Source organism: Panthera onca, chromosome C1 (assembly GCF_046562875.1).
Source record: "Panthera onca isolate mPanOnc1 chromosome C1, mPanOnc1 haplotype 2, whole genome shotgun sequence".
Classification (NCBI taxonomy): Eukaryota; Metazoa; Chordata; class Mammalia; order Carnivora; family Felidae; genus Panthera; species Panthera onca.
This window is the reverse complement of record NC_138346.1, coordinates 189,651,668-189,663,945: the sequence shown is the minus strand read 5'-3', so window position 1 is coordinate 189,663,945 and position 12,278 is coordinate 189,651,668. Positions and strand designations below refer to the sequence as shown.

Sequence of the window (12,278 nt, the reverse complement as noted above, 5' to 3'; positions counted from 1 at the left end):
CAGAGAGTCATCACCCTGTACGATTTAAACTGTCTCAAAGCTGGCTAGGCTAAGCCAAGTTCCCCAAGGTCAGAAGATGTCTTGATAGCTCCTTCACATCAACAATGGTGACAGCGATGCGGATGCTCCTATCACTTAATCTAAAATTGCTATTGTTTACTTTTTTGCTTGCCTAGTTTTTTTCCTTTTGGAAAAATTCTATGTGATTTGGTGGGGATGTCTATCACATGACTACCAACCTGGCCATGGAATGCGAATGCGAAATAATGCCATTTAAGGGCATTAGACTCCCCTACACCAAGAGTGTGTGTGTGTGTGTGTGTGTGTGTGTGTGTGTGTGTGTGTGTGTGTGTCCCCAGTTGGGTCAACTGTTTTCCGACATGACAGACACGCTGAAGAAGAGTCTTTCCCTGAGGTCATGGCTATAAGGCTGTTTGTAGGCTTGGCACTGCTACAGGGAGAACAACTGAGAATAAAGCCAACGTAGAGCAAGATGTGGAGAATCATGAGAGGGTTTACAACTCTGTGTTCAAACCCACTCAGCAGCAGGCCTTACCTTCTTGGTTATACGGTCTCAGTCATTCCTGCTTCCTCCTTTTCCTCTCCTCTAACCTATTTTTTGAGTTTTTGCAATCACGGCCAAAGGATTCTTGACTACTACTTTTCCTTTCATCAGGATAAAAGAAAAAAATAAATAAATTTCTCCAGAAATTCAGGCCCGGTCTGTGTGTGAGGAAAACTCTCCTTAGGTTAGTCAAGGACTGACGCAAGTCAAACCTACAGCAGATGGGCCATGGATGGTTCACTACACTTATGGGCAAGACGTGGCAAGACACAACTATTCTAGAGAAATGCTTGCTATCCCTGATAAAAGAGAGGAGTAGAAGGAATGACTGCTCAGTCAGAACACTCAGATTCATGCCCTCAGTTCCCAGCAAGTGCCTCGCCATATAATCACCAATTCCATTTCTTTTTTTTTTTTTTTTTTTTTTGGGACAGAGAGAGACAGACAGAGCATGAACGGGGGAGGGGCAGAGAGAGGGAGACACAGAATCGGAAACAGGCTCCAGGCTCTGAGCCATCAGCCCAGAGCCCGACGCGGGGCTCGAACTCACGGACCGCGAGATCGTGACCTGGCTGAAGTCGGACGCTTAACCGACTGCGCCACCCAGGCGCCCCTCACCAATTCCATTTCTTAGAAAAGGGTTACTCAGGAGCTTCCATGTCACATGGAACTTAAAGAACTAAAAAATAAAAAATAAAAAAAAAGTTCCCTCAGCTCTGGGAACACTTAGAATAATATTATAATAGCTAATATGCACTGACTGCTTATGTATTAAATTCTCTACATGGAATTTCTTTCCGGATATTTGAAATACTACCATGAGGTACACAGTATTATTCTTCTCAGTTTGCAGAAGATGAAATGAAAACTCAAGCATCTTGTCCAAGGTAGTAAGTGATGAAGATTCCCATAAATGGTGGTCCTACTCCAGACCTCATGGTTCTTGACTATTCCGTTTCACTACCTCCCAGCAAGCTCCTTCAAGACTAGAAGGGCAACACAGAAATGTTACCAGCCCAAGGAATTATTAAGGTACTTTATTCCCTAGCTCCCTAAGTGAGGTGGAACCCCCTCTTCCAAATTCAAATGTATCTATAATTTGTATTGGGAAGTCATAGATAGCGTTTTAACATTGAAAGGGCCCTCAGAGACCATACAGTACAAAAATTTTATGTTGCAGATTACAAAACTTAAGTCCAGAGGGGCTAAGAAACTTATTTGTGGTCACATAAGTTGCTCTTACAGAATGAGGCTGGAGTCCTAAGCCCCCTCATCTGGTTCGCTTTCACTACACTATGCTGCTTCCAAAGAAAACATTTAGTATGCACATATGATGTTCCAGGCTCTATGTGCCAAGCACTTTAAGTGGGTTATCTCATTTAATCACTACTACAACTCTGTGAATTAGATACGAGAAACGTAGCACTGGTCCAGACACCAGCTGCCTTGATTTAAATCTAGTCTGCCACCTCCCTGATGTGTAACGTATGGCAAATTACAAAAACCTCTCTCTGGCTTTAGTTTCTTCAAAAATAAAGTGAGATAAAAATAGTAACTACCTCGATGGGTTGTTCTAAGGATTAAAACAGGTTAATACATGTGAAAGACTTAAAACACAGCTTGGTATATAATAATATATATAATAGATATAACATACACGCTGGCCATTGTAGATGGAAGGACTGAGGTTAGAGAAATTAAATAAAATATCTAAGGCCACTCTGTTAGTAAATAGCAGAGGCAGGATTTAAGACCAATTCCTCTGTCTCCAGAACCTTCATTATTAATCTGCATGTTAATGTCTTCAGATATTTCATCACTCAGCCCTACCTTACTGTTTTTATTGGTAAAAAGAGTTTCGGGTCATAAATTGGAGAAAGAGGGAAGGGAAGATTAAAAACAGTTACTTGAGGATCTCCTCCAATTAAACAATGGCCTGCTTGTGAAGAAAAGAACAGGTGTGTCAGAAATTTTGACCTCTGAAAGTGGGAGCACCTCAGTGCTTGGCCACTGGTTCTCTTCCTCTTGGTCCCCAGTCTCCCCCTGGCAAATAGGACTGCCAATTTATATCTCCAGCTCAAACCTCTGCCTTGAGTTTCATGCTTGTATTTCCATCTGCCTTTTTCTGTAAGTCCACTTGGATGCTAAGAGGCCTCAAGATGAGTCTCAAGCAGAACTCTGGATTTTGCTGCCTGCCCCCAACTTGCTCTTTTCTCCAGTGTCTCAGCTCACTTAATGACACCACTTATTAAAACCCAGGTGCTCAGATCAAAATGCCTAGAAGCCACCTGGGATTCCTCCCTTCCTAGCACCCCTCAAATACGATTCGTCAGCAAGGCTTGATGGCACACGCATCTAATAATGTACCTTGAATCAAACCATTTCTCACCATTTGAGATTTCTCACCCACCAGTGACCACCCTGATCTAAGGCACAGTCACACTCTGCCTCGAATGCTCAGCAGCCTTCTAGCAGACTGTCTCTACTTTCCCCTCCCTACTGTCTGTTCTCCACATAACAGCCAGAATGATAGGTTTGCGTGTTTTTTTAAATATAAATCAGACCACATCACTGTTGTGCTTACATCCCATACACAACACAAATAAATCTAGTCTTTAGGCATGTTAACAAAGCTCATGCGGTCTGGAATGAACTTACTTCTCATAACTCATCTGCCCCTCATTCACTGGTCTTTCTGTTCCTGAAACACACCAAGCTGTGTCCCTCCGCCTCAAAGACTCCCCCCTTTTCTCAAATCTTTGTTAGTTCTTTGCTGAAATATCATCTCAGAGAGGTGTTCCTAGACCATCCTACCTAAAACAGCCTCCTAAATCCTGCTCCCTTCTTATTTATATATATTTTTAAGTAGGCTTCATGCCCAACATGGAGCCCAAGGTGGGGCTTGAACTCATGAACCTGAGATCAAGACCTGAGCTGAGATCAAGAGTCAGACACTTAACTGACTGAACCACCCAGGCACCCCCTGATCCCTTATTTATCCTTAGCTCTTATCATTGCCTGAATTTTCTCTCTTTTTTCCTTGTAATGTGTACGTCTTTTCCAACTAGAATTTAATTTCCATGAGAGTTTTATTGAACAAAGGAAAAATCTCCACTTATTAAACAGGTACCAAGACTTGCTGGATACTTTATTATGTTATTCCACTTAATACTCAAAAACCAGGTATGGCAGAGTTTATGAAGGATCTGGCAGGCGACTGAAATTCAACGTTAAAAGTCAAGGTAGATTAACTTACCAATGGCCACATAACTAAACTTGTAAGTGGCTGAGCTAATATTACAAAGTCAGGTCTCTTTAATTCTAAACCCAGGCATGCTGCGAGTTTTCTGTGCTTACCTAGGATTTCTTTAAAAATATTTATATGGAACCAGTTATAAAGAGCTTCCAGATATTCCCAAGACTGTGGGATTACTGAAGAAGTTAGGATCCATTTGTTTAACCTTGACCTGAGGAAGCTCTGGAACGAGATGTAGATCAGCAGGTCTAGAATTTAATCAGAGCTCATGCCCTCTGGTGGCAAGTGACAGAATAGCACTCACACCAGGAACCACATGGTTGTGGGTCCTCACTCCCTACCCCGCCATTCATTGTCCCATATAATAATTCAAAGCTTTGTGAAGTTATTAGACTCTGTGGCCGTCAAGATGATTCCAAACTTTCTCTTCTCCCAGAGGAGCTTTACATACATGTACATCCACAAATACATGTACAGAAATATGCCACTAAGTCACTGTACAATCCTGGACAACTCACTTCCCTTTCCCTGTTTCTGTATTTGTCAGATGAGGATACTGAACTAAAGCCAGGCTTCCAAACTGAGGTTGAGTACACTATCTCAGTTTTACCCCATGCGTGAAAGAACGGACAAGTGAAACTGGCATAGAGGTGCTGAACACACTGTCTTCCTCGAGGAAGAAGTGAATGCCCAACCTGACCATTTGGGGAGACTGGATTCCTTATAGTTCTCATAGGACTCCATCCCCACGTCACTGTTGCAACCCCATATACACACTCAAACTCAAGTTAATTCAGATTAATTTAATGGGCGGTTGTGACTAATCTTGAGATGATATATGTATGCATGGGTCTGGCAGGGTCCTTGCTGTAGAGAAGAAGGAGTTTAATGAATACTTAAAAAAATTTTTTTTTAACATTTATTTATTTTTGAGAGACAGAGACAGAGCATGAGCAAGGGAGGGGCAGAGAGAGAGGGAGACACAGAATCTGAAGCAGGCTCCAGGCTCTTAGCTGTCAGCACAGAGCCTGATGTGGGGCTTGAACTCATGAACCATGAGATCATGACCTGAGCCAAGGTTGGATTCATAACCAACTGAGCCACCCAGGTGCCCCTAATGAATACTTTTAAAATTGTCTCTGCAAAATAAGCATTTAAGACACCAACAGTTAAAGTAATCTCTCTCTAAGATTTTGGGTTATTTCCACCCCCACAGGTTTCTTTTTTTATTTTTATTTAAAAAAAATTTTTTTAATGTTTATTTACTTTTGAGACAGAGCGCAAGGGAGGAGCAGAGAGAGAGGGAGACACATCATCTGAAACAGGCTCCAGGCTCTGAGCTGGCAGCACAGCACCCGATGCGGGACTCGAACCCACGAACCGTGATCCGACTCTCAACTGACTGAGCCACCCAGGCGCCCCACCCCCACAGGTTTCTATAAAGAGCTTATATTTCTGTGATAAATGAGACGTTTATCTTTTTAAATCCCCCTTTCTACTGACAGGCCCTGGAGGCTACTTAGCAAATGAAAAGACAGATCAGTGACAGGAATATACAAAGGGTTCCTTTCAAGTCAAGGTACCACATATACCCACCCCAGAGCATGTGACCAAGTTTGCTGACCAGGCACTTTGTGCTGGGATCCTGACACACTTGACTAGGAGCCTCACCAGAAGCCAGGTTCTGTTTTAGACCAGGGACAATCCAACATGGACACTGGGGTCCCTTGGGGAGCATTAAAGAATACATTGGTCCCAACCCCAGAAATTCAGATTTAACTGATCTGAGGTAAGGCCTATGCACTGAAAATTTTAAGAGCTCTCTGGGTGATTCTAACTGGCAGCCAAGTTTGAGAACCAGTGATCCAGACAGTCTTTTTTTTTTTTAGAAGAAATAATCACAGTCTTGAGTAGTAGAATAGGTTAGTAAAACAACAGGGTGTGAGGAAAAGGTTGGCAGCATTGAGATAATAATGTCACCTGAAAATCATTCTACCTTTCCACCTTTCCCCCCGGAAGACTCTGGCAGGGGGGTACGAATGTTCCTATGTGAACAGAACACACACACATACACACAAAAACCATACAAGATTTTACAGGAGAAGAAGGCTCTTCTGGAGCAATATTTCCCAAATATAGACCGATTTCATTAGAGTCTCGGGAGAGTCATTTTACCATGCAGAATCCCAAGCCCCATTACCTAGAGATTCTGATTCAGCAACTCTGGGGAGAGGTCCAGAGGAGGCCTGGGGAACATGAACACACACACATATATATGTATAATTATGTACATAATTTATTTAAACTTTATTTTGAAAAATCTTAAACCTAGAGAAAAGTAGCAAAAACAGTACATGAACAACTATGTATCCTTCACCCAGATTCAACAACTAATAACATTTCACCATATTTGCTTTCCATCTATCTACACACACTTTTTCCTCTGAACTATGAGAAAGTCAGAAACATAGTGACACTTCACCCCTAAATATACATCAGTACATTTGTCCTCAGAACAAGGACGTTCTCCTTTAAAACTGCAATACTGTCATTCCCAAGAAATTTAACTTAAAATATCCTCAACTGTCCCCCAAATGTCCTTTATAGCAGTTGAATTTTTTAAGTACAGGAGCTGAACGAGAATTACATATTGTATTTGGTTGTCCTGTTTCTTTAGCCTCCTTTAATCTAGACCAACCCTGTTGTCTTTTGCTGGTTTTTCATGAAACTGATATTTTTGAAGACTGTGGGCTAGCTGTTTAATAGAATATCCCACAATTTGGATTTTTTTTTCTGATTGTTTCCTTATGATTACATTCATGCTAAACAGTTCTGACAAAAATACAAGTGATGTTGAGTACTTCTCACTTCATTACTTTAAGAAGCACATAATGTGGTTTATCTAATTATCGATGATACGAATTTGATCACTTGTTAAGGAGTGACTGACAGACTTCTCCATTATAATTTCCCTTTGTAATTAATAGGAAACACTGAGACTATGTGAATACCCTATTCTCCAATAAGCTTTTTTACCCTGTGGTTTTAGCACTCACTGATTATCCTTGCCTGAATCAATTAAAATGGTGGTTGCAAAATGGTAATTTTCTATCATTCTCTCTATACTTATTAGCTGACATTCTGCAATTAGACCTTTCCCTGCAACTCTAAAGTTTTTTATGTGTATCACTAGGGACCTATGGATGCCAATACCATTGTTCTCTTGTTTTCATTATTCTGTTTGTTACTCTTATTGTTCCAGTTTTGGCTGATCAGAGCCCCTTCAAGCTGGCTCCTGTGTCCTTCTGATATGTTTCTGTTCTTTAAGACTTCTTTTCTTTCTGGCATAATAGAATGTTCCAAATTCACCTTACATTTTCTCTTCTGCTCAGCCCTGGAATCAGTCATTTCTCCAAGGAGCCAGGATTCCTTTTAGTGGAGAATGGGATTTAGAAACCACATGGCTACTGAGGTGTCATTACTTTTAGGCCTTTTCAATGAACAGAACTTATATCATTATAATACAAATATATATACGTATATATATATATATATATACGTATATATATATATGTATATATAATTATATACACGTTTTAAAGTTAAGAGTTCATAATAGATACCTCCAATTCAAATTCTATACTACAGGGTTCTTCTTCATCTTCCCCCATCCTATATTTGTATCTTCTTTACTCACTTGCCCTATCCTCAATACACGCAAAATAGCTTCAGATTAAGGTAAAACCACTAACATTGTTAATAAAACATCAGGATTTATTTGGAGCTCCATTTTTTCTTTGAAGTGTGTCCCAATGTTATGATATCCATTTGATACATAGTTCAGTTTGTTTCTGTTTGTAATCAATTTCAGAATATGATTTGTTCTTTTCTCTGGTTTAGTTTTATTTTTAAAGTAAAACATTTACATAATGCAAAAGTCAAGAGAATATAAAAGAGTATTCTCAGAGAAGTCTCACTCTCATTGCTATACTTTCCACACTATTCCTAGATACTCCCAATAGGTGACCTTTTCCTTATTTTCTGGTTTAACATTCCTGTGTTTCTTCTCATAAAAATAAGTATATAAAATATGTAATTTCATGTATATTATAAAATGTGTGTGTGTATACATATTTCCCCTTCTCTTTCTCAAAAGTAAGTGGTATTAAGTACATTCACGTTGTTGTGCAACCATCACCACCATCCATCTCCAGAACTTTTTCATCTTCCCCAAGTGAACTCTGTACCCATTAAACAGTAATTTGCATTCCTCCCTCCTCACCAGCTCCTAACAACCACCATTCTGTTTTCTGTCTCTATAAATTTGCCTGTATTATGTATCTCCTATAAGTGGGATCATACAGTGTTTGTCCTCTTGCGACTGGCTTATTTCACTTAGCATAATGTCTTCAAGATTCATCTACATTGTCGCACGGGTTAGAATCTCCTTCCTTTTTAAGGTTCAGTAATATTCTGTTGTATGCATATACCACATTTTGTTGACCCATTCTTCCACGGATAGACACTTCGGTTGCTTCGACCTTTTAGCTATTGTGAATAATGCTGCTAAACATAGGTATACTAATATCTGCTTGAATCCCTACTTTTAATTGTTTTGTCTATATACTCAGAAGTGGAAATGCTGAATCATATGGTAATTCTATTTTTAACTTAAAAAAAATTTTTTTAAACGTTTATTTATTATTGAAAGACAGAGAGAGACAGAGTGTGAGCAGGGGAGGGGCAGAGAGAGAGGGAGACGCAGAATCCGAAGCAGGCTCCAGGCTCTGAGCTGTTAGCACAGAGCCCGATGCGGGGCTCGAACTCATGGACCGTGAGATCATGACCTGCACTGAAGTTGGACACTTAACTGACTGAGCCACCCAGGCGCCCCTATAAGTATATCTTTATACCAGTACTACATGTCTTGACTATTGTTGCTTTGTAATAAGTTTTGAAATCAGGAAATGTTGAGTCTTTAGTAGTGTGCTAATTTTCGTCAAAGGTCAGACGACTTTCTTCCTTATAGCTATCTTTTTTGTTTTTTTTTTTAAGTTTATTTATTTTGAGAGAGAAAGAGTACATGAGAGCATGAGCCAGGAGGAAGGGGGGAGAGAGGGAGAGGGAGAGGGAGGGGGAGAGGGAGAGGGAGGGGGAGAGGGAGAGGGAGGGGGAGAGGGAGAGGGAGAGGGAGAGAGAATATGAATCCCAAGTAGGCTCCTTGCTGTCAGCCCAGAGCCCAACTGGGGCTCAATCTCATGAACTGTGAGATCATGACCTGAACTGTAATCAAGACTCAAATACTTAACTGACTGAGCCACCCAAGCATCCCTGTTATAACGATCTTAATATGGTGAATTTCATTAATGATTTTTCTAAAGTTAAATCTTTTTATTCCAGAAAAAAACCCCACTAATTTGCTTTGATAAATTATTGTTTTAAATGTGTTGAATTCTCATTTCTCATATTTTACTTAGAATTTTTGTAACAAAATTCATACATGAAACTGTGTGTGTGTGTGTGTGTGTGTGTGTGTGTGTGTGTGTGTTTAAATCAGGCTTAGGTATCAAAATTCTACCTACTTCATAAAAAGAAATCTGTATGTTTTCCTATTTTTCTATGATATGTATGGAGCTGAACTGTCCAGTAGGCAGTCACCAGCCACATAAGGCCTTTTAACTTTAAATTACAATTACACAAAATTAAAAATCTTTAGTTGCAGTAGTCATATGTGGCTAGACAGCATAGATATAAAACATTTCCATCATCACAGAAGTTCTGTTGGGTATCACTGACCTCTAGCAATTTAAGTAGTAGATAATCTGGTCTTTAAAGTTTTGTAGGACTCCCCTGTAGAATAATCTGCACTTAAGTGCTCTGCTGCAGGTGTAGTTCTTTGAAAATTTTCATATGTTTTCTACATACCTGTTTAAATATTGTAATGCTATTGGGTTCAGATTTGACAAATAGTATTTTCCTACTTCACCTCACTTTTCTAATTTATTTACACAGAGTTATTTCCCCCCTTAGTCATCTCTACTTTTGTGTATCTGTGCTTATTCCTTTTCTTTAGTAGGCTAACTACTTAGTTTGTGTATCTTGTGTATTATCCTCCCAAAGGACCGGCATTTTGATTTATTGCTTTTCTATTTTCCACCTCATTAACTTTTGCTTTTACCTTTCTTTTTTCTTTTTCCTTTTTGTTTTCTTTGTGTCGTGACTCTTTCTCTAGCTTTTTGAATTGGGAATTTAAATGCTTAATTTTTATCCTTCCATTTTTATTGATGTCAAGTATTTAAATCTATCAGTTTTCTTTCAACCATTGCTTTAACTGATCTCAAAATTCCGATACGTGTTTATTATTTTTTAGGAGTTTTGCAATTTTGGTTTATATTTCCCTTTTCAAACAAGAGTTGTTTAGAGTTTTAGATTTCAATGTAGAAGGATATTCACCAGGAAACAGAGTGTGATATGTGTACACATACGTGATCTACCTTATTCATGAAAGACTTCAATACCTTTAACTTTTGTCCTCTTGGCCTGCCTTGCCTTGAGAGGTGTGTTAAATCTATCAGTGTGTTTGTCTCTATCTCTTTGCACCTACAATCATTTCCATTTTACAAAGACACGTTCTTTGTAATTTGGTTCCAAAATATTTTTAATTATTACATTTTCATTGTGAATTGTGTCACCATTAAGCATTATAAAGTGGCTTCTTTTGTCTTGTTGAATGCATCCTGGTCTGAATTCTTTTTTGTTTTGTTTTGTTTTTTAATTTATTTTTGTGTGAGAAAGAAAGAAAGAGAGAGAGAGACAGAGAGTGCAAGCATGAGTGGGGGAGGGGCGGGGGGGGGGGCGAGTGGACAGAGGATCCCAAACAGGCTGTGCTGACATCAGTGAGTCCGATGCGGGGCTCAAACTTACGAACTGTAAAATCATGACCTCGGCCAAAGCTGGACACTCAAGTGACTGAGCCACCCAGGCGCCCCTCTTGGTTTGAATTCTGCCTTGTCTAATATCAGAATTGTAGTATCTGTTATTGTATTGTTTGACTTTCCTTTTCATACCCTTAACCATCCTTTTATTTTTAGTCTTTCTCACTTATTTGACTTTAGGTATGTTTCCTGTACACAGTATAAAGCTGGGTTTGACTCTGAGTACCAATCTGAATTTTTTTCCTTTGAATAGGTCAGTTAAAACTATTTATATTTATTAATATAAATCACACATTTGGTTTCAACCCTGTCACATTAGGTTTTATTTACTGTGCTTTCCATATTTAGTTCATCTCCTTCTCTGTGTGGTCTGTTTCTTGATCTTTTTGCTCCTTTGTTATTAAGGAAGTTTTGGAATTTTATTTTAGTAGTTACCTTTATACTAACATATTTTATAGTATCCTTAATCTACCTTTTCCTCATTTAGGCTTCTACTTGGTGTATCAGTTTTAGGTGATATCCTTTGATCCCATCTAAGGATATTACAGGAGGGAGGAGGTTTGCTTCCTGCTTCCGGTGTGAATGCTTGGTGGGCTCCTGCAGCAATCCCACCTTCTCTCTTGACCATATTCTGCAGTTCACGACAGCCAGTAATATCAGTAGCCAGCACCACGACCACCACCACCTTGCCCCACTTAAATGGCTTTATAGCACTCCAGAGAGACATCTCTCCATGAACAGCTTTCCCCAGAGGCACCCCTGAAGGCAAATTTCTAGCAAAGTCCACTGCTGTGGCACCACAGTGACTTCTCTCGTACAGTGAGCCACAGCTGCGTCCCCTCCAACAAGGTCTACATCTCAGCCCTGAGGATGGGAGAGGGGAGGCTCCTCCTTGGGCCCTCTATCTCAGCTCCAGTGTAGTGGCCTGCCCTTACGTCTGCTCTTATATTCATTAGAGTTCTCTTTCCTTTTGACTAGCCAAACACACCAATACCCCAAGCCTGTGTTACAGTTAATAATTATATTAAACTTTCTGTGTTCAAATTACTGTGTGGGTTCTCTCTTTTCATTGGACCCAGACTGATACCATACTGTTCTACCCCGTCTCCACCTTTGTTTTTGTCTTAGATTGATCATTCCTTGTTTGGATGAAGCTCTTTCTGTATGTAACTCATTCCTCCGGTAGGGCTTGGGTTACAGCATTTCCTAAGCTCCTGCATGCTGAACACATTTCAGTATAATCTCAGTACCCAAAAAACAGCTTGTATAGATATAAAACCCCAAGATCTTATTTTCTTTCCTTGAATTTCTTAAAAACACCACTCTACTTTGTCTTGCTTTGTACTTTGCTATAGCAAAGGATGATGCAAACTTGACTTTCTTTCCCTTGTAAATAATTTGGCCTTTTTTCTGGAGGCTTAGAGGAAATTTTTCTTTATTCTTAGAATGTAATAGTTTTACTAGAATAGATCTTAGAGTAACCAATCTGAATCAATTTTTCCAGGAATAAGGTAGGCCCTTT

The 12,278-nt window shown here is 39.6% G+C and overlaps 1 protein-coding gene across 15 annotated transcripts in view; it reads right to left on the bottom strand.

The window, feature by feature from the left end:
- The window catches only part of SCMH1 (Scm polycomb group protein homolog 1), a 186,993-nt gene that overhangs the window by 88,348 nt on the left and 86,367 nt on the right, over positions 1-12,278 (bottom strand). The window contains exon 2 of one of the 15 annotated variants that reach the window (XM_060626559.3): positions 6,022-6,067. The exons of the other annotated variants lie outside the window; for them this stretch is intronic. Within the exon in view, the coding sequence (XP_060482542.2) occupies positions 6,022-6,067 (46 nt within the window). The remainder of the gene's footprint in view (positions 1-6,021; positions 6,068-12,278) is intronic. 15 annotated transcript variants of the gene reach the window in all.